Genomic DNA, 27,431 nt, shown 5'->3' with positions numbered 1-27,431 from the left:
CAATGACAAGTGGTAAATTAGGTTTCAAGTTTTTATCATTTTAAACAGCTTGTTTGGATGAATAATTCGCAACAATAAGTGAATGGCACCAATTTTAAATATTCTACAAATTTCAATAAAAATATGGTTGTATGATCAAAAACACCATCCATAAAATACTCACCACAACTCTTGTTTTCTTTTATCTTTTTTTAATGGTCACAATTTATTGATGAGGTTTGGATTTCATTGAAACAGATATTTCTAGGTGACTATTGATAAATCACTTGGTTTCAGATACTTTACTTAATATTTTAAACAGCTTGGTTGACTAAATGATTCACAAAAATGAATTAGTAACATTAATGATACATATTATTTACATTCCTGTATAAATGTAGGATTACCGGGGAAATAACATAATTTAAAAACAACGTACATGTACTATCAAGATGATTTTTAAACTCTAAGTCAGTTTACTAACATTATATTTACTGCGGTATGTCTGCGGACTCTCACCGCTAGAACAGTAGAACTGATGTAGTGAGGGGTGAAGAAGAATATGATGAAATAGCTTACCATAACAAAATGACCCCCAGTGGCTCAGCGGTATGTCTGCAAAATAACAACGCTAAAAACCGGTTTTTAATACCAGTAATAGGTAGAGCACAAATAGTCCATTGTGTAGCTTTGCTCTTACTTCCAAACAAACAAAGAATACTGTAAACATTCTGCCGGCTTAAATATTTGCTAAAATTACGTTATTTAGATATTTTAAAGTAGTATCTATACCAAAAAGATAATTTTGATATCAACTGTCAACTTAACTCACAATGACGATACTGATTTCTTTCCATTGTTTCGTGTATTTCAAGTTTTTTACATTATGAAACAACTCATTTCGTCCTTCTTTAAAAAATTATTTTAAACAAATATTTTTGTATCTATTTTCTTCTCGTAATTATAGAAACGTACTCAAGTTTCTAAAACACCTCATTTACTGTAAATGTTTAATAAAATCACTGTTCTTACAAGACAGTGCTTCCTTCTTGGTCTAAAGAGTATTACTCATATGTACTTATTGGAAACGTTTCAGTTTCTTACGTATTTCTTTCTCTCTTTTTTGTTTATTTTTAAATTTAATTTCTAGGTGATCTACTTCATTATTAAATAACTGATTAACCTACACCACTGCTTTAATTTATTTTCTAGTCACAATTACGGAAACATATGGCCAGGTGGTTAAGGCGCTCGACTGGTCATCTGAGGTTCGCGGTTCGAATCCCCATCGCACCAAACATGTTCGCCTTTTCAGTCGTGGGGCATTCTAAAGCGGCGGTCAATCCCACTATTCGTTGGTAAAAGAATAGGTCAAGAGTTAGAGGTGGGTGGTGATGACTAGCTGCCTTCCATCTAGTCTTACACTACTAAATTATGAACTGCTAGCTCAGATATCTCTGTTGGAGTTTTGCGCGAAATTCAAAATCCAACGAAAACTTATTCAAAGTGTGCGAATCATTCTAATCGAAGCAAGGTATCGTTCGTTTGAAGTTTTTACTTGAAATAATATAAATATTCTAAATTAGCAAACATATCTGCATTTAATTAAGTGATAAAACTAAACATTTCTCCCTTGGTTTGCCATCCACATGCTTGAAGGATTCGCTCACGGTTGTGACACAGCACATATTTGACACTCGAGAGTCTTAGTTTTGAGATGTATGGAATAAACGAAACACTGACAAACATTGTAAAGATGATTTTTTAAAAATCTAGAAGTGAAGTAAACATTGCGGCCTAGTCTGATCTTTCATAAGGTGTTATTCGTCTGTAAAGACGTGATTCGGTTTAAAACATAAAACATACAAATCGCCTTCAAATATTTTAACGTTACAGCTAATAAAATAACGTTCTAGTGCATCAAAGTAGTTATCAATGTTCACAGAATGTTAATAATTTTCTTTTAATTCTGCTATAAATAATTACTAAATAACTTCGTTTACGAACTTTGGTTTTAACTCAGCTTTTGAAGTAAAATACATCTAAATCATTTTATTATGTGTTTTAATAATTGGACGATCTCGTTTAGAAAAAAATTACATAGATAAGAACTGCATTGGATCTGTGTTTATGAACTGATACGGAGATATACCCTAATAACGTATTCCTAACTGACATCAACGAAGGTAACGGCCTCTATAATTTAAGTTATATTTACCATTTAAAACTTAACCTGTTCTTACTAGAGTAAGACTGGGGAGAAATAACAACTAAAACACTTAGTATGGCCTAATTCACAAAAGTATATTAAGTGTCTTTGCAACATAATACAAAAGAGATGAGTACATATTTATATCGCCAAGTGGCAGCATTTACAAATGTGTAATTCTGTATCTAATTTAACCACAACTTTAAACTTTCCTTTAGTAGAAACCTCCACAAAAACTTACTTTAAAAAGTTTCATTAATTCAGACTTGAAAGATGTCCAAAAGTTAAATTTCTAACTTGCAAAATCCTTAGAACAATTGAAACACTTTAATTATTAAAACTAATGAAAATAATAAAGCTAGATATTTGTAAGTGAGAAGTTCGAGTTATTTTTGTTTTAGAATTTCGCGCAAAGCTACTCGAGGGCTATCTGCGCTAGCCATCCCTAATATAACAGTGTAAGACTAGAGAGAAGGCAGCTAGTCATCACCACCCACCGCCAACTCTTGGGCTACTCTTTTTACCAATGAATAGTGGGATTGATCGTCACATTATAAAGCCCCCACGGCTGAATAGGCGAGCATGTTTGGTGCGATGGGGATGCGAACCCATGACCTTCAGATTACGAGTCGCACGCCTTAACCCACCTGGCCATGCCGGGCCAATTCGTGTTATCTTTAAAGTGATATCAGTTATTTGTGAAACAAAGTAATAAGTGAATTTCACGCTCGTGAAAATTTTAATTGGGTAACCTCTTTTTTTTATATTGTATCCATCCCAATTCTTCAAGGAATATTTTATGTTATATATATACCAGGTTTCTGACAGAAAACTGCGTTTTATCGCAGGTAGAAAAATAAGAAAGCTGATAATTTGGAGGGTTTATGTGACGGAACCTACTCTTTATCATGATAACTGGACCAGAACTGTATTGATATCCATAGTGAAAACTGTGACATGACGCAATACTTTATCAGATCGAAATTTAATTTCTTTTAGATTTCTATCATAATGTTTACATTCATTGAGAAAGCCAACAGAGGCATACTTCCTTTGTCGAAGCTAATTTTCCATTGAAACCAGTGTAACTTTCATGATTCTACTCGACTTTGTGATTGTATAGGTGGGGTGTATTTGAGAGGTGGCCTTGGATGAAGTTGAAAACTAAGCGTAGGAAATCTATTCATGGAAGGTGTATCAAACTAAGCCATTCAGGAAGCACACTTGAATGAAAACGAGGCTACGTTCAGTTATATATAACGACTCGAAGCGTATTTGAAACACTCCAAATAACAATCAAAATGATGATAAACTACATTCTTTTAGCTTTCGTCTTCTCACTTCACAGCGGAGTTTATACCTTTCCGCATATAATACAAGAGGTTATGTTCGAGGAAGGAATGTGTGGTAAGAGATGATGTAAGAGTTTAACCGATTAACGAAACTGTTTTCACAGATCACAATTATCCGGATAAAAAAGTAGATGTAAGTAGACAAAATGACAATTTTACGATTGACGGCACTTTGTTTAAAAATCAAAATAATTCAGTAAGAAAGTACGTGTAGAATAACTGAAATGGCGGTTTTATGAGTAACGAAACTATTTAAAGACGTAGTTTTCTTAAATATAATTATTCTCAACTGTCGTTGGTTCTCTTTAGCGCTTTTTTTGTAAGTCGATTTCATGCGGGGATTTTTCTTTTACACTTTTCTTCCCAAGTCGCCCTCGGTGGACTCTGCAGATAGCCCGATGTCGCTTTGCTATAAGAAAACACACACAACTCACGTCGTTCATTTGCTTTTAAGATAAGATATTAATCAATAATAAAACTGGCAGTCTATCTTTTGTTGTTGTTATTGTTGACTGTTTTCGTGCTGTTTTATATCAATTGCTAAATTAACAACAATGAACTGAAACTCGATACAAACTGTTTTATTCACCCCTAGTTGTCCAGCGATAAGTTTGAAAATTTATAATGCTAAAAACCAAGCAACTGTATCAGTGATGATTTCAGAACAGCTACCCCATTGTGTAGCTTTTCCCTTAACAAACTTATTATTCATCCTCTGGTGTTCTTTGCTTATTTTATATAAGGCTTAGAGATTGTATTGGAACGAAAGTACTGTGCATTTTGTGTAAGTTATCCGTTATTTTTTTATTTTTTATTTTTTAAATTTCAGGCCCTGGTGTTGCAGACAATATAAAACTCAACAGACATCAATGTATTATGAACAGCACATCTGAAATGGTTTGTTTAGTTTTATCGTTGCAGAAGTTATTTTTAAATTTAATTTATTTCTATTCCTATTTAATTATCCGGTGTTTTTCTGTACATCACAACTAATTTATCATTTAAGAGAGGATTACATAAGTCATATGAACTTTCAAATGTTGAACATACGTGTTATTTTCCTCAAATATCATAAATGCGTTATTAAACAAGAGGGGATTCAGATATTAAATATTAGGTGTGTTTTTTCCACACATGTTCACATACGTTCTTCCAGTAAAACAGTATGATATGATACTCTATTGCTTGCCTACACAATGTCTTTTCAGTTAAAAAGCGTCTTGTGACACATTTTTTGACACATAATTCAAAACATTCATATAAAAGAAATGTTCTAATTACCAACAACTTTTAGAATATTCGTTATTCTCTTCTTTAGGTAAAAAGCATAAAGAATATGTGTCGGGAGGAAATCTTCCCCCAGATGGATGACCTGCAATTTCTGAACAGCGTCTGTACGGATTGTCAGAAGGAGAAAAAGGCAAGCAAGTTATACTGTCTTTTTGACAAGTTACTGTGTAATGCGTTATTTTGTAAATATCTGTTGTTATGCTGGGAAGGTTTTCTAAATGTTAATGCTCTCAAGTTAAACTTGATTAAAAACATTAAGCCTAGAAATAAAAAACTCTTGCTAACTTTTAGGGCCGTATGAACAAGAAGGCTTTAAAACGCTCATCATAGTACTTATAAGTTTCATAATTCCAGAAGCTGATATCTTGTGTTTTTAAACTGCTAGGTGAGTGTGTGTGTGTTTTCTTATAGCAAAGCCATATCGGACTATCTGCGGAGCTCACCGAGGGGAATCGAACCCTTGCTTTTAGGATTGTAAATCTGGAGACATACCGCTGTACTAGCGGAGGGCAACCCACTAGGCGATTGCACAAACTTATTTTCATGTTGAACTGGTTTTGTAATTCGAATAGCCTATACTTTGGAACTTTGTTCGTGCTGGAACTATTTTGAAACTTTTCGATGACTTGTTAAGTCAGACTGTTAAGTGGATTTGTTTGACTTTGTGCGCATACAAATGCCTTATTTAGCTTTTCTTTCAAATTAAAAATAAACCTGACTTTTTAAAAATACAATAAAATATGTCCTCAAAGTTAATACTCCTTTTTTATTTTGCTACATAAAGAAACAAAACTATCACTTCCAATCATTGTCATTATTTAAATAATTTTTTTGGAGGAATGAACTGTCAAATAAGGGTTGAGGTTTATACAACAAATTAACAAAGACGACCTGGAATGACGTTTTCCCAACCAACAATAAGCTGGTATTAATTCTTAAATTACCAACTTGTTTTGTACTGTTTACAAAACTCAGTTTAAAAAACTAATGGGTTTTAAAGGCAAATTTCAAAATATAATAAAATATATTTATATTTCAACGCTTGATGAGGTTTATACTACTCTAAGAGTAATATATAATATGCTCATATAAATATTTTAGTTTTTACATAAACTCTACTGGATGATGACATTCTGTTTAAGCTTATGTCTCTGATCATCCTTCCCAGAATGGTTTCGAAACTGATAGTACAAAACATGTACAACTTGTTTAAAGAGTGAGAGAGCAAAAAAAAAAAAAAAAAGTTTACTTAAGCCTTAATTTCACACATTAATCAGTACTTCGACAAGAGTTGGAAGGTGGAAACTATTGTCATAAAATTGTTGTTCAATTACAAAGATAATTTAGAAAAAAACAAAGAAATATGTTATCTTAAAGTTAATTATATGTAACTTCCAAGTAACTTCCAAAACAACATGAAATATTACTATAAAATGTATATTTTGGTATATGTATACATTATTCTCATATTTTTTATTTCCTTATTTTTTACAGTTTAAGAAGTGTATGATCCTTAACATGGTAAGAACAATATTTTATTTTAGCTTAGAAAGTTATACTTGTTCAAGTTTTTGTACCTAATGTTTATTTTTATGGTAAACTGTCTAGTATTTTATGCAACGAAAATCGTCACTTATAGTTCAAATTTATAAACATAAAAGAAATGTGGAAAATGAAATTCGTAATTTTCGGAGAATAACGTTATTTACTATCTATAGTTTCAGCATTATTGTTTCTTGTAGTTAAGCACATAGCTACGTTCTGGGCTATAAGTGCTCTGTCCACCACAAGTATCGAAACTCCATGTTTAGCCTCGTACGCAGGCAAACTTTCCTCTGAGTCCGTGGGCTGGTCGTGCGTTGATGGTTAGCGTGCTGTACTATGAATTTAAGGGTCAGTGTCGTAAAAAGGAGCTTTGCACTTTGGGGAATTCTATGGTTTATAAGAGTGATGGTCATATCCTACTACTAGGTTAGAGCTGCCTAATAACTTTTGCTTCTTACTATTGACTAGCTGCCTTTCTTTCAGTCTATCAGTTGTAAATAACGGACTGCTAGCACAGATAACCTTTATGTAGCTTTGCGCGAAATTTCCATCAAACCATGGTTAGTTTCGCATTACACTAAAGTATAATATTCCGCACTTACTTTGCTGCCACAGAACATATCAAACTTTATAATTTCTGTTACATTATCCACTACTCTTAATTACACTACTTTTCTTTCTCTGTTACACGATTCTCTTACTTTGAGGTTTCAAAACAAAGCTAAATTTTATCAAACTTCGTGTTGATTAAAAACTTCACATAATTTTCCCAGAAACATGCTTCACAAAAAGGAAAAATCTTATTAGTAAGTCTCTTAGTCCTAGCTTATCATTAGTAAGTTACGTAATCCTAGCTTAATATTAGCAAGTTACGTCATTCCTAACTTATTATTAATAAGTCTTGTTAGTCCTATCTCATTATTAGTAAGTCACGCTAGTCCTAGCTCATTATTAGTAAGTTACGTCATTCCTAACTCATTATTAATAAGTCTTGTTAGTCCTACCTCTTTATTAGTAAGTCACGCTAGTCCTAGCTCATTATTAGTAAGTTACGTTAATCTTTACTCTTCCTACAATAAGTCTGTGTCGTGTTGATTTTGTTATTCTATATAGAGGCTCTTTCAAATTTTGCTTTTCCATAAGATACATGTTAAATATTTATTTGGTGATGCTTGTGTTACGTTGTAATATCTTCCATTTCTGCAGCCTTGGCATAACACTATGGATAGCAATTATAATGATGATGATGATGACATGATGTTAGGATCGAGAATGAAGAGAGGCGTCAGAGAGACAATAATCCAAACATGGATCATGACGGTTAGTTGATGGTTAATTTAACGTATGAAAAGAGGTCTAATCTATAATTTTAAAACGTATTCTCACACTGGAATCTTACTTTAAAATTAGAAGAAACATCAGTGTTTGGAGTTTTTTCTAGCTTTGCAATCACTACTTGCCTGTATTTCATAAAACTAATTTTCTGTACAATAACATTTGGCAACTTCAAAACATTAGTTCTAGAAGACCGAATAAAATTGGCAATATATATAAATATATATTTATACATCAACAGTTCATATCAAAATATCACTTGTTATGCAAAGAAAGCTTGATCTCGGCAACTTATTGAATACTTAATTTTATTTTACTTACGGAAGTTGAAAACTGTAAAACAAAACACAATATAATATAATATATATTATTAATGCTGGAAATAATTAATAGTTTTACAATTTGTATTTTTAAAAATACTTGACTTTTGTATTTACAGAATTGTTAGAAAATAGAATTATTAAAACTAGAAAATCTAATTCAGGTAAGTTTCGTTATTACCTAAACATGAATCATTTAGATGTTCAAGCTAATTTATTCAATGAACATTTTTATTGTTTCTTTTCCAGAAATGTTACGTCGAACATCCTGCTATTAATTTTAAAACTAATCTTTAGGTGGGTGTTCCACTTTCATGTGATAAGTCACAAGAATTTGTAACTGCTCAAAAATAAAGTTGAGACTTCAAACTTCGATTGGTACTTTTAGATCTATACGTCATAATAATAATATTTATGTGGAAACCTAGATGGGTAATCAAAAGTAAACTATAAATAATTTAATTAAGACTTCAAGAAGATAAAAAAACGAAAACAAATGATAAAAATATCTATTTTAAGATTATATTGAAAAATACATTGAAATTTACATTTTTAAACTTTTGATTTATGTAATTTCTTAAGCTGCCACAAAATGTTATAACGTAAACATGACAGTGAGCATTGTAGATTAGTAACAGTTTACTTAAACAATTTTACAACATAGAAATTCCTAATTTTTACCCACTTTGTTTTTGTTGTTTTTTATATATAAGGAAATTTAAATTAAAATTTTATTCATAATGTCTGAAAATTAAATACTTAGGGTAATAGTGTCGTGAGTGAAACAATATGTAGTTCTTTCGCCTTTGAAGAAAACGTACCCACACTTTAGTGGCACGGAAGTATGTTTGCGGACTCACACTGCTAGAAACCAGCTTTCGATATACGTGTTGAGCAGAGCAGAGATATCCCATTATGTAGCTTTGTGCTTAATTACAAATAATCAATAAATCTGGGCATATAAATCGTTCACTCGACTCACACTGCAAGAAACCAGCTTTCGATATACGTTATGGGTAGAGCAGAGATATCACATTATGTAGCTTTGTGCTTAATTACAAATAATCAATAAATTTGGGCATATAAATTGTTCACTCGATATATTTCGTTAATTACCGGTTTACAAGTAGAATTTTTAATAATTTCGTTGAGTTCCACATTATTCCGGCAAGTTGAACGAGAATATGTTTCTGTGTTTGTATTAGGGTGTTCGAAAATAATCGCAGATTTAAAATTTTAACTGTGTAACAATGTTATTAATTAAAATTGGAACATAGTGAATCTATACACACTTGCCAACAAGAAACGCGGTTATTTATGACATGACGATAAAACTCTGAAATCCTAGAACTAAAACATTCTTTACAGCCATTTTCTGCTGATGTTCTGTTATTGAATGTTTCCCTATAAAAAGTTGTCCAAATGCTTCAAAAAGTGGGAACCGGTGGACGACACATCAGTGAAATGAGGAGGATAGGCAATGTTTCGCAGCCCATTTTGTTGAGCTGTTGCAGCGTCATTTGAGCAACGTGTGGCCGAGCATTATCATGAAGCAAGGTTGGTCCTCTTCGATTGACTAATTTTTTCATGCAAATTTCTATGCTTTCTTCCAATTCTTGACAGTAAACTTCTGCAGTGATATTCTGGCCATGGTTAAGCAAGGTGTAATAATACCGGCTACGGACCACCATACAGTGATCATAATCTTCTGTTGGTGTAACTGACTTTGGGATGTGTTTTGAAGCCTCGTCATTGTTGAGTAAATCGCTTTCTGTTATCGTAAAAGATCCAATGTACCAAATAGCTGATTCAAAATTATGGAAATGCCAGCACCCAATCCTTGTGCCATTTCTCGAACAGTTCTACACGGGTTTCTTTCCAATAGGGGTCCAGGATTTCTATTATTCAAGCTATAAAAACCTTAGACAGCTGAAAGTTCAATGTGGTGTTCGTCATGTTATTTTGTTTCTCTTCCTTTTATCTGATTATTAAATAATTAAGGTAGTCGATCATGATATTTTTATATAATATAGAAAATAAGCGTAGAACATGTTTAAAATATTTCAACCAAAACATAGAGAAGTTCTAATTATTCTTCTTATGGTAGATTAAGGCACTCAACTTGTAATTTGAGGGTCACGGGTTCAAATCCCCGTCACACTAAACATGCTCACCCTTTCAGCCGTGGAGAAGTATAATGTGACGGTCAATCCGACTATTCGTTGGTAAAATAGTAGCCCAAGAGGTGGCGATGGGTGGTGATGACTAGCTGTCTCTCCTCTAGTCTTCTAAATTAGGGACGGTTAGCGCAAATAGCCCCCAAGTAGCTTTGCGCGAAATTAAAAAAAAAATAATCAAAACGTAATTTACTTTAAATGTCATTTTTTGGTGAAAAAATATTTTGCTATGGAAATAGTACTTTTGATCACTTTAATTTTCAGCAACAAGTTAATAAAAAACATCATAATACAGTTGACGAATTTAGATTAAATCAACTCAAAATCCTTCGAATTTTAGGTATCACATTTTATCAAACGACTAAAAATGATCATGATGATTGCTTGGTACTCAGAGTTAACCAAACACAAGAAAACAAAACACTTCAAGAATGTATATATATATTTCTATACAAATTTATGTGACATTCACATTTGGAAATATATTTAGTAGGCCTTGGCTTCGACTATCAGTAAGGTAGTATGCATATTATTCATACACGTTTGTAACTTAATTTCAAGAAATATATTTATGAAATATCCTGAAATCTAACTTAAGAAATATTTCTAAACATAATGGCTATGAAAAATAACACTAATGGTCTATTTCATGGTTCTAAATATACAACGGTATGTTTATTGTACTAGGCATAAAAAGGCTAAAGTATGCTCAATTACATTATGTTATGGTTTAAGTTAGGCCTGGAGATTAGAAGTAAATATCCTAAATTTATTACAATAAAGGTTACGTTAAAGTGAATATATACTTACTATTAAAAGAAAGTTTCAGCGAATTAAAGAAAAAAGGTTCCCAGTTCATTAGGGCTACATTGTAACCAATGTTAGCAGTAGCAATATAACATTAGTTTTTTTTAACTAGTTAGAATTATGATTTTATGCAAATTATGATAAGAGAAGGAATATGCATAGTTTTACGATTAAATATATATATAAGTATAAGCTAGGTCTACTTTGAGTTTTGACTGTTAATAATGTGACGATTTACCGCCAAATCCTATTCTACCAGGGGCGTAGATCCTGGGGGGATTGCGGTTACACCCCTTTTATTTTAGATGGGAGGTATGGTGCATACAATCTCCCCCCCCCCTACAGTTTGGTCTGTTGAATTGTTTTATTGTATCACAAGCCTACAAATTGTGTGTTTGTTCTTGTGATTCTTGTGTTCTTACCAGTCGAATTACATAATTAGTCCTAGATGTAGGCTTTTTCAGTAGCCGAAATGTACATCTTTAATATGAGCGTGCTTCTAAGCTTTTCGATCTAAGCAATAGTTCTTAAGTATCAGTCAGTAGGCCTAAGTATACATGCAAGTATCGTGGCAACAAGATTACTCTGTGACCGCATGTTTACAGCTTTCAGGTTCACGTAATCAGAGATTACCAATTTGCAAATTGAACAGTCCACATAAGTGGTTGCAAAAATCATCCCCCCCCCATCGGGTGAAAAAAATCTACGCCCCTGAAACCTAGCATCGAAATGCTGTTAGGAGAAATGGCAATCCAAAATGAAATTGCATCCATGCTTGCCCTATATTTAAAAACAACAGAACGAATACAAGCTAATTTAATACATATATTGACATTAAGAGGGGATTACTATATATCATATTATCTCAAACGCTTGACGTTAGGTTGGTTTGTGTTACATTAAATGTCTCGAATGACCAAACATTAGATAATTTCGATTAAAAGGGGCCATCTGTGTACTGAAAAACAAAAGTTCCAACTAATTATGCACGTTTTTATTGTTAAGCGTAAAACTGTACAATAAACTATCTGAACCAAAATGTACGAATTAGAAATTTTCACTGAATTTTCTTAGTTGCATGACAGTAGGAAAAGGTAGTTACTCCATACACACATTCATCCACAAAGATACTAAACAAAATTCATTTATTAGAATGTTCAACATATATTTTGTAATAAAATCAAACTACATACACATCGTCATCGGATCCCTTAGTGACTAATAACTAATTGTTTGATGTTATATTTTTGCCGCTATCACGCCCAGTTCAGGTAAAACATTCAGTAATACTTTGAATACCTAAAAACTATTAAACATAATATCCACGTGTTACATATTTTGTTACTTGAAGTCACAAACTTACATCCTTTTTTATAATTATTTAAATGTTTATATAAAGCTTTTAACCGAAGTCGCAATTTTTTCAATCCTGTTACATGATTTAACTGTTTATATAATACTTGTAATTGAAGTCACGTATTTTACACCCTTGTTATCATGATTTAACTGGTTACATAATGCTAATACTTAAATATTTTCCAACCTTATTATCACGAGTTAACTTTTCAAAAAGGATTAAACTGTATATATATAGTGTCTAACAAGTCTGGAACCATGAACATTTCAATCAAATTTACAGAATGTGTTGCACGTGCTGTCTTAACAATTCGAAACAAGTTTGTAGACGGTATTTCAATTCTCTATTGAATGTTGTCATTGTTAGCAGTCCGACACTCGTCACGAATTTGTTGTTTCAGGTGTTATGTGTCCCTGATCTTCTATTTTAACACTGTCCACACCCCCTAAAATAAATTCATAGAAATCAAATCTGAAAATTTGAGAACCCATTTCTGAGGGCCACGTTTGTCAATATCCGAGGAAGATGCCATTCAACCAAGCTTGGAAACTTAGAAAAGTTGCAACAACCCAACTTTTAGTTCACTTTGTATAATACTGTAAGTTTTGGTACATGGTGTTAGGATAAAGATATTGATCACATTGTCAAAACTATGACTTAACACCACACATAGCTAATTCAAGTTATTATACCATTATTGAATTGCATTAGTAATGTTTAACTGTTTATAGACTCTTTTCTTACTTTTGTACCGCAGAATCAAACAATTTCAGTGAATGGGTCTTATTAAGACGTACTAACACATCTTTCATATAAATTCAAACAAAATAAACTTTTTCATCATACAAAGTTGGTTTATATGCTCTGAAAATGTATTTTTTAATTTTTCTTCAGACATTATTTGTATCTTGAGGAACAATTTTTGATAGTTTGTGTCACCATATATATTAAGTAAACTGTAGGAAATGCAATGATACTTAGTTTTATCCTAGACTCTCGCCTCCCGTTAGTACAGCTGTATGTGTACGGATTTACAACGCTAAAATCAGCAGTTCCATTCCCCTCGGTGGGCTCAGCAGATAGCTCAATGTGGCTTTGTTATAAGAAAGGGTTCAGCAGATAGCCCAATGTGGCTTTGTTGTAAGAAAGGGCTCAGCAGATAGCCCAATGTGGCTTTGTTATAAGAAAGGGCTCAGCAGATAGCCCAATGTGGCTTTGTTATAAGAAAGGGCTCAGCAGATAGCCCAATGTGGCTCTGCTATAAGAAAGGGCTCAGAAGGTAGCCCAATGTGGCTCTGTTATAAGAAAGGGCTCAGCAGATAGCCCAATGTGGCTTTGTTATAAGAAAACGCACACACAGATACTCTTTAGTCACTTTATTAATTCTGAATCGAAACAAAAAGAAAGTAGTTTTACTTAAATGAAGACTGTAATGAATTATTTATATTTTAAATAATATTAATTAATTCAATATCTGACAGGTAGAAACTTCATTTACTGTTTTGGTAAGTCCACCTCACAAGAGACAAGACTACATTGATAAATACAACAATTAATCAGAAAACAAAGACAATTGATAACAAATGATGAATAAACAATCATAAAGTTTCTAAATTTAAAAGTAAGAAAACTGTGTATTTTTGCATTTGTACAAAATGTTAAAAGTCGTGCCAGTGGAGTAATGAGGTTACTTGTTCAGTAAACGTGCTACTGATATTTAAACTTGCACCATTCCTATGGTAATTCAATATTGTCATGTAAAAAACAAAAATTGTATCTTGTTAATTATTCTGGTTTGAAAAGAATAAGATATTTTGCTCTATTATTTTTCAGTTTCCTCTAGTGTTAACCGTATAGGCTATATTGTAAAGATATAAAAATGCCTACCGACATTGAAACATGTCTTTCGTCGTTTGAAACGGCTGTTACCGATTCTACTAAACAAATAAGAATGAAACTTCAACAGGAAATACAGAAACAAGAAATATTAAGAAAAGAATACGAAAAACTAAACCACGAAACAGCGGAACTACAACAGTCCATCTCTCAACTAGATGAAGATACGAGAAACACTTACAAAACTTTTACCAATCAAGAGAAACTTGCGAAGCATTTCGAAGATCAAACGAATTCCTTCGGAACCATGTTAACAGTTTAAAAGATAAACTTGAAAGACAAAAATCGAAATAATTGAAGAGACTGCAAACATGAAAACAAATGTGGATCATTATCAGCTGAAATGGAATGAGTATTATGTGAGATATGAAAGACACCCACTGGCACAAAAATTAGCTGAGAAAAAAAAGGAAGTGGAAGAGCAACTTAAAATCTACCAATCTGAGCTGAGACAAAGTCAGGCCGATCTTTTTCGTATGAAATGCGAACGAACTATAAGAAACAGTGAAAACGTTTTCCAACATCTTGAAAAATTTGTTTTAACGTTAGCTTCAATTAAAGTAGAAACAAAGAAGTGTTTGGCTGACATTGCATTAACTAAACAGGAAGTTGGACATATTACTCAGGTCATTAATTCACATAAACACACTCGAGAAAATTATAAGGTTCTAATACCATCTTCTCAAATGGAAATCGTTACAGATAACGAACCTTCTCATATAGAAATAATTAAAAACAACGTAGTTTCCCAAATGGAAATCATTACAAATAACGAACCCTTTTATATGGAAATAGTTAAAGACAATTTAATTGGTCAAATGGAATTCGCTAAAGACTGTGAATTAAAGGCCATGAATGAAGAGAAAGAGATAGGGCAATCTTCTGTTTTTATCGACAACGGGAAATGTATTGATACAACAGGAACAAAACAGTGTCAGTCATTGTCATACACTCCACGTGTAAACAAACCAAAGCTTACTAAAGAGAACATTTTTCAGCTATTTATTCCACAGTTACCTCTATTACAGGAGACCAAGACGAAAACCTATTCCATAAAAAGTCTTCCACAAGAACAGGAGTTCAAGGAAGTTTCTGATGGGAGGTTCTCAAGCTCCAAGGTGGATGAATATGAAGTTTGATTAAGTGAATCGTGTAAAAATAGAGATAACATTTCTAAAATAATCAACACCTACCTTACACCATTTTTAAATTTTAACAATTATGAAACACCTAAATGTACAAAGAATACAGCTGATATGATACATGAAACTCAAGATAATGAAGAACAAGTTATCAAAGCAAAAGGAGACATGACATCGAGTCCTCACTCTCCTTTAAATTTTATGAAATGCCAGGAAATCTTGAATCAGTTGAAAAAGTCACCAGGTTTTGTATACAAAAGTAGAAGCATGATTCAACAGGATGAAAAGTGTAAAACACAAAACATTCAAAAAGTTCCATCTTCATTTGTTAACACTTTAGATGGAATTAACCAGTTTCAAACGGAAGTTCGTCAGTTGGATTTGAAACCATCTGATAGGTTTGAAGAAAGTTACCAACGATCCTCCGATAAATTAGGAAGTGTTTCAACAGCACAAGAAGAAACTGGGAAACTTTCAGGATCGCATTTCATCACTGATTGTCAATCATTAAACCTAACTACTGCAAAAGAAACCCTTTCTGTTACAAATAAAGCCACCTTTCCACAAAAACGAAGCAGCGCTGTAACAGATTCACCAATATTTTCTCAACAAAACAGACCTGCGAATGATGCTGAGTCGCCTTATGAGCCAGATTAATTCAGAGCTGTGATGTTTCAACACCAGAACTATGAAGACACACCTTCGACTTCCTTTTTCCCATCTTCACCAAACCCATCTTTGTTTTTTGATTTCGGAAGTTCAGAAACAACCAAGAAGTTTAATATTTTTGGTTCCACAAACCAGTCATCCTTGGTGCTGGATTTGTTTGGAAGTGGAAACGCTTCACTTGGTTCTTCACAAGCACACAAAGATAATGGTGAATTTTCGTTTTCCTTTACCAGCAAAAACGACAAATCGAGTTCTAAGCTGTTTAACTTTCCATTCTAAAGCCTTATCGTAGTGTTCAAATTTTCTAATTATTACAACATACTGAAAACGGTTTTCGTATGTGATTTTATGTCCTACAGTTTAAAAACGTGTTATATATACATATATATATATATACATAATTCAAGTATTACATCAAAGTATATGTGTTACGGCTTGTTTTACTTATACAATTAAATATTTTATTCGTTTGTAAATTTTATATTTATAACTGTTAAATTAAATTTGGTTCTTTTTCCAAAATTTATTGCAGAGTTTAGCTTGTTAGTTAACTTTTTATTAGAACCTAAGAAAACTTAATTTGTTTATGTTATTTATTTACATAAACTTTGTCACGAAGGTGAAAGCAAATTTATTAAATACGTTCTATGTATACTGGCTGATAATAAACAGATATCTTCAGTGTTTAGAACGATTCGCGCCTAGAAATTTTTCTTTCAATAATTTTAAACAAACATGAATTCCTAAAGTTGTTTGTCTTAAAAAAAAAGATTAACGTTATCAGGAAAGACAGCCCGAAACGTTGTGAAAATTAAAAACAGCTGTTTCTCATTTACTGTTTTTTGTGGCGTAAATGCTGTACTTTTATTTCGGTTTCATCGTACCACGTGGTCTCTTTGTGAGCTTTGAACTATGTACATTCATTTAAGGGGTGCACGACAATTTGAATTTTCATTTATTGTGAACATCTGAAACTAGAAAAGATCGACATACATTGGACGTCAGTAATAAAAGGATTGTTATATGAAAGGTTGAAATATTGTACCATTATCACAACAAGGGTAGAACTGTTCACGTGATGTGTAAACCGTTTTCAACATAATGATAGGCTGATGTGCTGCAAATTATGCGTTTATAAGCGTAAAAAAGTTTAATCCCGCAATTACTCTAACAGTTAATGAGGCCTTCTCTTTGCGTTGTTAAACTTGTGTCAACAGTAACTCAAGTTTCTCGAGCGTGTAACGTTCATTGCACCATTTCATTGTGGAAAACTAGTCTGAGATTTCGGAATGATTTGATGTCCAAGTACTTGACATGAGCATTTCATTTCGACCTGTCATTTCTACGAATGGTAGAAATTAAATTTTTATATTAAAGTTATTCTCAACAGTAAGTTTGGTTATCTATACAATTTAAAGCATCTTTACTTGTGAAGATCGAAATGTCGTTACGAGGTAAATTTTAACGATCATTTTCACCTACTGTTAAAAATCCTTAAATTCACGAATAACGTAAGCTATAAACAGCAGTACTTTTTATAAAGATATATAATTTTGAAACCAACTCAAATTAAAATGATACAAATATTATTTAAAAGAATTACAGATATTTAAACAAAATCTGATTCAAAAACAACATGTAAGTAAGAGAAATATGACATCCTGTGTGTATTTTATTTCATACATCAGTGGTTCTTAACCTTTTCCATCATCTTACCCACTGAGACTCTCCAGGGTATTACCGTGACCCCTATAATAATTTTTTTAATGATGAACTTTGCATAAAGGTAGAATAAAACAAAACTATATAAAGATCCTAATTTATTGAAAATGTTACAAATAAATTACCTTGAGAAATGCTACAAGTGCTAAACAAATGCAAAATCCATGGAATTACTGAACATCATACAAAGCCTACTTATTCACTCAGTGTGAGGATTGATATTGTTTTGCAGCCAAAAGTACATCAAAGCGAGGAGTAGTGCTCGACAGACAACATCTCATGTCGGCGTCAATCACTAGCCTATTGCATGCCGTTGTTTTCAGAGTCATCATTGCTGAGAATCCAGCTTCGTAGCGATAGGTCGAGGGGGACTGGAACAGCATAGTCAGTACACGCATCGAAAGAAGAGGATAGTCGTACTTCAGTTTTGCCCAAAATATAGGAAGCTCTTGTTCAGAAAAATCGACTTTCATCTGAGTATCCTCACGAATTTGAAGAAATTCTACCTTGGCAGCAACATCAGTATCACTGATGGTACTCTCCTTCACTGAAAATGGTCTGAAGATCCACACATCAGTACAGCAGTCATCAAATCCTGGGAAGTAACCTTCGATGGCGTTATTCACTGCCAGAAGATGAGCTGAGATCTCTTTACGGAAACTGCATTCAGCTTCTGGCATAGAAGCCAAGAGAGTTTTCATCTGAGGGAAGAACGTTGTGTCACCGTCCTGAATTCGTTTCTGATAAAGTTGAATCTTACACTTGAACGCTGCCACTTTGTCACGAACCGTGTACAGCATTGTAAGATTTCCTTGGAGTGAAATGTTCAAGGAATTCACCTCAAAGAAGAAATAAGCCAGGTAGGCAAACTTTGTTACGAAATGGTCATCTTGCATCTTTTCATGAAGAAGATTCTCTTTCGAGATACGACCTTGTTCCAACAGCATTGCTATTTCCTCTCGAAGTTGTCGCACCGATTCAGAACCTTGCCACGTACCTCCGTGTGAAACAGAAGAACAGAGAAGTCAGCGTCTATTTCTTCACAAAGCAATATGAAAACTCTTGAAGTTGTTGCACTCCCTCGGATATAGTCCACAACCTTCACAACGTCTGTAAGCACTTCTTGAAGTCCGAGTGGGAGAGTCTTCATTGCCAAAGCATAACGGTGAATCATGTAATGAGTGAACATGACATACGGAGCGACATTCTTCACAAAGGCTTTGAAGCCGGATTTGCAACCAATCATGGAAGGAGCCCCAGCTGTACATAGACCAACAAGTGCTTCCCAACTCAGCCCATGTTTAAGAAGAAAGGTTTCTAGGATTTTGAAAATGTCTTCTCTACGAGTTGTTGTGGCCACTGGCTCAGAGAACAAGTACCCCTCCTTCATAACTTCTCTGTCACGATAATGAACATAAACAATCAGTTGGGAACACGAGGCAAAATCTGTTGACTCATCCAGTTGCAATGAATACACAGGACTACTCTTCACAGCAGTCACAACTTGCAACAGAATATCCTCATTCATGTCCGAGATCCGACTTTTGACTGTATCATTCGATAGGGAAATTGCCCTCAACTGAAGTGCCTGCTGTTCTCCAAGAATTGCCTTCGTTGCTTCCAGAATGCAAGACTTAAGCCAGATCTTCACCAATGGTATGAGGCTTCTTGGTCTACGCAATTTCTGGAGCAATTCTGTATGAAGCCTCCAACGCTGCTTTGTTCCGACTAGCGAAGTGACCAGTGGAGTCCATGCAAATGGTCTTTAGAGAAGTTTCTTTTCGCTTGAAATATTCCAATCTTTTGTCCACCAGTTGGCTGTGAAGAGACTCAAAACGCACCTTCAGTTTGCTTGGTTTCATACTTTCATGACTCAAAACCTTTCCGCAAACGACGCATTGCGGCTTGACCACAGAGTTCTGAACTATACTTGTGAAACCCATCTTGAGAAAGGCTTCATTGTATGTACGCTTCTTTGCAGACATATTGCGAACAGAAATCAGAAGTGTATCTGCAAAGAAAATAAAATTTCGTTTCAGATAAAAAAATATAAAACAGTGAGAAAAAGGTTGTGACGTCAAAAATATACAAGTGGTATTTAATAAAATATTGAAGTGACAGTTGACTTCACAGAAGTAAAAGTTTGTGCTTCGAGTCGGAGTCATGGAGTCGAGACAATTTTATAGGAGTTGGAGTCGATATTTCACTAATCAGTCAAAGACTTGAAATATATATATATATATTTACGAAATATATTTTATTTTTATAAATTAAATAAAAAGTCAATATATATACATTATATATATAATATGGTAAAATTTTATCTTTCTTTGTGGACAAATTAATTCTCTTTTTAATTGCTGAGGTTTATCAGGCAAATTTTTGATGGTCAAGTGAATTAATGCAGAAATATCCTGATATTCAATTATTTCAAGACCTAATTATCTTGAGGACGAATTCCCTTGAGACGAATGGTTCAGAGGCCAAATTATCTTGCCAAACATTTTACGTTTCAAGTATATATATGTATATAAAGAGAAAACATACTAAATACGATGGAAATTTTGATATTTAAATTTTAAGTTCGATGTATTAATATTATATAGTTAACAAATGTAGGCAATTCAAAACGTTGTAATATATGAAAATGTTTACTCAAAATTAGACAGGTGGTTGCGCAACTAGCATCTCGACGCGATTCAAGTGCCGCACTTCAGCGTGTTTCTCATTGGTGGGCAGTTACAAGCACTTGCCACAAAAATTACAAACTGCTCTGTGATTTCCCCAATAATTCCCAAACCTTCTGTGATCCCCCAAGAAACTTCAAACGACCCCCAGGTTAAGAACGACTATTATACATAAGTAGATATATATATTTCACATATTCTACGAGATCAGTAACGAAAGTTGATAAATTCCGAAACAAGCACATCTCGGCATAAAGCTGTAAACTGGAGAGTTTATTTCTTGGAGAGTGGCACACCTTACGTATATAAATAATACACTATTCCATACGTTTATTTGTTGGACAGTGGCATACCTTATGTATATAAATAATACACTATTCCATACGTTTATTTGTTGGACAGTGGCATACCTTATGTATATAAATAATACACTATTCCATACGTTTATTTGTTGGACAGTGGCATACCTTATGTATATAAATAATACACTATTCCATACGTTTATTTGTTGGATAGTGGCATACCTTATGTATATAAATAATACACTATTCCATACGTTTATTTGTTGGACAGTGGCATACCTTATGTATATAAATAATACACTATTCCATACTTTTATTTGTTGGACAGTGGCATACCTTATGTATATAAATAATACACTATTCCATACGTTTATTTGTTGGACAGTGGCATACCTTATGTATATAATTAATACACTAAAAGTAATTCCGTTGCTCATACACACATATCCATAAATTTCCTATACAGATATTGTGTTGGTGAAGAAGTATAAAACCTTTCTTCACACCACTCGTACAATACACATTCCAACATGATATGAAGCCTTCTCTGAAGGGTTCGTAATTGTTTTTAAATCAAAATTTACTTATTATATGTAGGAAAGTACCCTGTTAGTGGTATCATTCCAAAATAAATAGTGACTCAAGAGATTTATTTAGCATAACATTTATTTATTATTTATATCTACTTACAACATGGCCTTTTCGACAACAGGTAAGATGTAAATTTCATTGTCCTGTTCCTCAGAAGAAAATAAGTAAGACATTTATCGATAGTATAATATTTCAGTGCTGAAATAAAGCTTCTATCTGGAGTTTGTACGATCGACAGAACTGATATTTTAATATATTTAAATGCTCTTATCAACTATTTATATTTCTTATGTTGTTAGTCCCTACGCATAAAACAAAGAGTGCATAATTGCCAGTCCTCTCGTGTTCTGGCAGTTATGTCTTACTCCTGTGACCCAGAGTGACATAATTTAACTCTTTTTCTCCATATTTATTCCACAGATTATTCTACGCACTTGCCGCGTCAAGGAATCACCTATAACATATTTAAGTTCATAATTCATATGCTTCCTATTCCTTTTCTTCCCTCAAAATAGTTCCTCTTTTACATAAGCCAGGGGTTTGAATGTGTTGGTCAGTAGGGTCTTTACAATTAATTTCACCATTCTTAACCCTAATACTACCCTTTCTAACTTCCGGCCTGGCATGGCCAAACGTGTTAAGGCGTGCGACTCGTATTCTGAGGGTCGCGGGTTCGCATCCCGGTCGCGCCAAACATGCTCGCCCTTTCATCCGTGGGGGCGTTATAATGTGACGATCAATCCCACTATTCGTTGGTAAAAGAGTAGCCCAAGAGTTGGCGGTGGGTGGTGATGACTAGTTGCCTGCCCTCTTGTCTTACACTGCAAAATTAGGGATGGCTAGCACAGATAGCCCTCGAGTAGCTTTGTGCGAAATTCAAAAAACAAACAATTCTAACTTCCCGAATGTCATTGTTAAGCTGAGTTGATTCCTTAATTGTAGGTAAAAGCTTAAGCTCCTCTTGAGGTCATGCTGTCATTTCCCACACTATATTTCTTTATTTCCTCAGCTTTAGCTAGGCCAGTTTTCAACCTGCTAACTCTACACATTAATTCAACATCCTCACTACGAGCTTCCTTGAAATTGCCTAGTAGTCCGGATTTCCAAAGTAAACTTTTTTGTTTGTTTTGGAATTTTGCACAAAGCTACTCGAGGGATATCTGTGCTAGCCGTCCCTAATTTAGCAGTGTAAGACTAGAGGGAAGGCAGCTAGTCATCACCACCCACTGCCAACTCTTGGGCTACTCTTTTACCAACGAAGAGTGGGATTGACCGTCACATTATAACGCCCCCACGGATGAAAGGGCGAGCATGTTTGGGCGACCGGGATGCAAACCCGCGACCCTCAGAATACGAGTCGCACGCCTTAACACGCTTGGCTATGCCGGGCCCCAAAGTAAACTAAACCTTATGATAAGTTCACAATATTTCGTAATACATTCTCAGTTGTTACTTTTTTGTAATATTGCAAAAAATAACGTGTTTATAACGCCCAGAAATCAGGTGCTTAACACAGTTTTTATACACTTAAATTTGACATAAAATAAGAGGAACACTGAATCGAATTTAGTTTTTTTGACCATATGGCATATTCAACTCCTTTATTTACTCGAGAAAATAATTGTAAGTCATCAAATTATCTGGTTGCAAATTAATTTATTTAAAAAAACAAACAAGTATTTGGCATATAAATATATTTGTTAATTTTGTTCATTCATTATCATGAAATTCGCAAAATCACCGTAATTAGTACGAATCATTTCATGCATTCAGTCCTTTCTACTTTGAGTTTGTTCGTCAAAACAAAACGAAAATACGTTCGAGTAGTGAATTATTATTATAACGACATTTATAGGAGGGATAATTGTTATGAATCAATATTCATACTTTGTTAGTTTTATATCTCAGTAAAGCACATTCTGATAAACTATGTATCAATGTAAAGCTATTCTATTTCTAATACTTTCTTTATAAAATATTGACAGGTGGGAAAAAAAATTAACGTCTAAGTATTCCTTACAAATGACTCACAAATAGTTGAAAATACCGAGGTATTCATGATAAACATGTTATTTGCTAAAGCAGCTAATCATTTAAAGTGTTTGTCTCACGAACGTATTACATTACAGTTAAGGTACTTACTGTTACGACCATACTCATACTTTCATCCAATGGATAAATGTCACTAGATTATTTGTGTAAGTGTGTTCATTTTAAATTTTTTGGTTTGTTTTCGAGGGATCTTGCTTTTTATCATTTTAAGCACAAAAATTAAAATTTTGCACGAGACCCCTGAATTTTACCATATTACAGAAAGCCCTGACAATAGTTGAACAACACAAGAATAGGGCTAAAACTAAAAAAAAATGTCATTTCTCGATACAGTTTTAATTAGCATACGTGTTTTTTTCTTCTGTAACCGGTTTTAAAACAGAATTAAGTTAACTTATCTTTATAAGCTTGTCTTTGATATAGTTGACGACATTGGCAAGAAAATGTGACTATCAACTATTTAAATAGCACTACTTTGTTATACACTTCTGATTTACTATTTTCCAGGAACATGTAACTAAAAAAGCCTGACGTACGTATTGAACGAAAAACAAACATGGTTCGGAAGATTGGCTGAAGTTCCTCATTAAAACATACAGTGACCTTTAATACTATTTTAGAAGATATTTAAAGAAGTCTCACTAGTCTTTTACAATATACGTAATTTTATTAATGATGTGTATTGATTTACAAGCAGTGCAACGTGATCAGAAGTAATTTACGCTAACCGTCTCTGAAAGAAACCAATTTCTGTCGCACGTGTAACACATCTACAGTCCATAAACGTGGACCATGTTTTTAGTGTGGGTAAGGAGAAAGAGAGTGGTAAAAGGAAACGTACCATGGAACCTCGAAAGGTTATGCAGTTTATGTAGTTGACATCGTGAATTAAGTAAACGATAGTCTAATAGTACAGATATATGCGATCAGGTATGTGAAGTAACAGATATCATACAACAAAACACAGTATTAAAATGAAGAAAAAAAAAGCCGAAAAATAAACTGAAGTTTTTGAGGGGAAAAAAGAAGCTTACTTTTAGGCTTAATTTTTTTTCGCATCTCAAAACAACGATAAGATGTATTTTAAATAACAGATTTACAATTAATGTGGAAATGTCATATCATAAGATGATAAGGAATGATCAAAAAAACTTAGAGGATTTCCCTATTTTGTTATCTGTCTGTTTATTTTGTTCTTTACATACACTGCTGGCCAAAATCTTAAGGCCAATGAACATAAAGAAAAAAATATGCATTTTTGCGTTGTTAGACTCAACCACTTATTTGAGTAGAGCTTTGAAAGATGAAAATAAGAAAAGGGAAAATAAAAATAAACTTTTTTAGCATTTAATAGAGAAAATATTAACACTATGAAATTAGCCTAAATACTAGCTGGTCAAAAGTTTAAGATCATACCAAAAAGAAGTCCTAAACAGGGAAGGAAATATCCAACAAGAAGTCTCAGTTCTAAGTTGCACGGCCGTCATTGCGAATAACTGCAAACATTCGCTTTGGCATGGTCGATATAAGCGTTTGCAAAAGGCTGGCTGGAATGTTATTCCAAGTGGTGAAGATGGCTTCACAAAGATCATGCACTGTTTGGAATAAACGTCCATTTCTATAGACTTCCCTTGCCATCCACCTACAAACATTTTCCATGGGGTTCAGTTCGGGAGAACACGCTGGATGGTCCAAAGGAATCACGTTATTCGCCATGAAAAAGTTCTTTGTCCTGCGGGCATTGTGGATTGCAGCGTTGTCCTGCTGAAAGATTCAGTTATTTCCACACAAGCGAGGGCCTTCAGTCAATAAGGATGTTGTCTCCAACATACAATGTAGCCAGCTGCTGTTTGACGCCCCTGTATAACCTGAAGCTCCATTGTTCCATGGAAGGAGAAAGCATCCCAGATCATGATGGAACCTCCTCCACTGTGTCGTGTAGTAAATGTCTCCGGTGGGATATCCTTATCGTGCCAGTAACTTTTGAAGCCATCTGGACCATCCAGGTTAAATGTTTTCTCATCAGAGAGCAAAACCTTCTTTCACTTTTTTACGTCCCATGTTTGGTGCTTCTCAGCAAAGTTTAACCGAGCTGTTTCATGGTGTGAAAGGAGGCGTGGCCTTTGAAAACGTTTACGATTTTTAAAGTCTTTCTCTCGTAGATGACGTCTTATTGTTCTTGAGCTGCATTCTGCGTCCATAAGGGCCTTAATCTTGTTCGACGATCGGCTGGTATCTTGCCGGACAACCCGTCGAATCGTCTTGCTCAACGCCGGCGAAATTTTCTTGGGTCGAAATTCTCGTTACGTATTCCTCAGGGTCTTTTAAGAAATTTGCAACAGCAGTTTCACTTCGCCTAATCTCACCAACGATGGCACGCTGAGAGAGACCTTGCTTTTGCAGCTCGACAATTCTGCCACGTTCAAACTCTGTCAACCTTTTAGCCTTTGCTATGTTTTTACCCAATGTAACACAGGAGATGTCAGTGGGAGATATTGACAACGCTAATGCTTGGACACAAATGACTAAATTTTGTTACTTGTTTACCGATTAATGCTTCGTTTCAGTACTGTCTTAAACTTTTGACCAGCTGGTATTTAGGTTAACTTCATAATGTTCACATTTTCCCAATTAAATGCTAAAAAGGTTTTTTATTTTCCTTTCTTTTATTTTCATCTTTCGAAGCTCTACTCAAATAAATGGTTGAGTCTAACAACGCAAAATGCATATTTTTTCTTAAAAGTACCTTTTTATATATTCGTCTTCCTCATTCCTGTCATTGAGAGATCTTCAACACACTAATTATACGTAGATTAAAACTGGGGCTGAAATATTCTAATGCTCAATTTCAACTCGTTATAAAAAAATTAAGGACATTCGCTACCTCATTTCTTTGGTCAACCCCCAGAGATAATACCTGTAGTTTACGAGAAATTGTTGAGCACTAGTAACCTTGGGTACCTGCGAAGTTTATTGGCAGCTGTTTTGTTTTGTTTTTAATTTCGCGCAAAGCTACTCGAGGGCTGTATGCGCTAGCCATTCCTAATTTAATGTAAGACTAAAGAGAAGGCAACTAGTCATCACCACCCAACGCCAACTCTTAGGCTACTCTTTTACTAACAAATATTAGGATTGATCGTCACATTATAACGCCCCCACGGCTGAAAGGGAGAGCATGTTTGGTGCGACGGGTATTGGCAACTGAAAAGGTTTGTAAAAATATTTTGTAGTAACAGATATCAAATAAAACATTCTTTCAAAGTTACATTCTGTATAATATTTTTTTTAAAAAATGTGTATTTCAGTTTGGTCTAGTTCATTATTGTAGCTTATATAAACTAGGTCATTAAGAGATTTAGCATTACTATGTGATCAATATTTTGGTTTGATCTTCAGTTATGAAGTTAACCTGTCCGATATCGCTAATGATAATCAGTATTTTGGTTCAGTCTCTATTATAAGCTGAATCTGTTCAATATAGATCATAGCAACCAACTTTTCGATTCATCATTCTGTCATCAAGAAAATGCTGTTTGTTGAGAAAAAAATTGCGAAGTCTTAGTTTCTAGAGAATTCCTGTCAGAAAGAATTTCGGGCTCTTTGATTTAAAATTACATATGCATTAAGAATAGCTGGTTCACAATAACCAAGAATAATCTATTTTCTTATATTGCGAAAAATAGAAATAGGTAGGAGGACAAACAATATAGATAAGTATACCTGCAAGGACACCTCCAAGTTTAGGCCTTGTAGATCTCACGAAACCTTACTAACATCAAACGGGAATTAATGTGAGATACTACAGTAATTAATTAAAATAAAAGAAAAACAAAAAGTTATTATCCAATTTGCCAATAAAATAGATAATCTAAATAAAACAAAAGTTTAAAAAATCAATTTAATTTTCAAAAAGTACACAAATAAGCTCTGTGCGAATTAACAAAGTTATGGCATGGTCTAGTTGTTATATTTAAAATCGCCGATTTAGACATTCGCAAC

General features: G+C 33.8%; 4 protein-coding genes across 4 annotated transcripts; 1 reads left to right on the top strand and 3 right to left on the bottom strand.

The window, feature by feature from the left end:
• The first annotated feature begins 3,465 nt into the window (after window positions 1–3,465).
• LOC143244348 (uncharacterized) lies at window positions 3,466–8,403 on the top strand. Its single transcript, XM_076488846.1, has 6 exons — window positions 3,466–3,595; window positions 4,370–4,437; window positions 4,859–4,960; window positions 6,325–6,351; window positions 7,582–7,695; window positions 8,280–8,403. The coding sequence occupies exons 1-6, from the start codon at window positions 3,490–3,492 to the stop codon at window positions 8,325–8,327; spliced, it is 465 nt and encodes a 154-aa protein (XP_076344961.1). The 5' UTR covers window positions 3,466–3,489; the 3' UTR covers window positions 8,328–8,403.
• Window positions 8,404–16,095: 7,692 nt separating this feature from the next.
• On the bottom strand, window positions 16,096–18,747 carry LOC143245544 (protein FAM200A-like). Its single transcript, XM_076491909.1, has 2 exons — window positions 18,043–18,747; window positions 16,096–16,302 (listed from the first exon to the last, which is right to left on the bottom strand). Exons 1-2 carry the CDS (start codon window positions 18,745–18,747, stop codon window positions 16,096–16,098), a joined length of 912 nt encoding a protein of 303 aa, XP_076348024.1.
• A 2-nt stretch (window positions 18,748–18,749) lies between these two features.
• Window positions 18,750–19,328, bottom strand: LOC143245543 (protein FAM200C-like). Its single transcript, XM_076491908.1, has one exon. It carries the CDS (start codon window positions 19,326–19,328, stop codon window positions 18,750–18,752), a length of 579 nt encoding a protein of 192 aa, XP_076348023.1.
• Window positions 19,329–19,473: 145 nt separating this feature from the next.
• LOC143245542 (protein FAM200B-like) lies at window positions 19,474–19,785 on the bottom strand. The gene has a single exon (XM_076491907.1). The coding sequence runs from the start codon at window positions 19,783–19,785 to the stop codon at window positions 19,474–19,476; it is 312 nt and encodes a 103-aa protein (XP_076348022.1).
• Window positions 19,786–27,431: the final 7,646 nt, after the last annotated feature.

Source organism: Tachypleus tridentatus, chromosome 2, assembly GCF_004210375.1.
Source record: "Tachypleus tridentatus isolate NWPU-2018 chromosome 2, ASM421037v1, whole genome shotgun sequence".
NCBI classification, from domain to species: Eukaryota; Metazoa; Arthropoda; class Merostomata; order Xiphosura; family Limulidae; genus Tachypleus; species Tachypleus tridentatus.
This window is presented reverse-complemented; position numbering and strand designations above follow the sequence as displayed.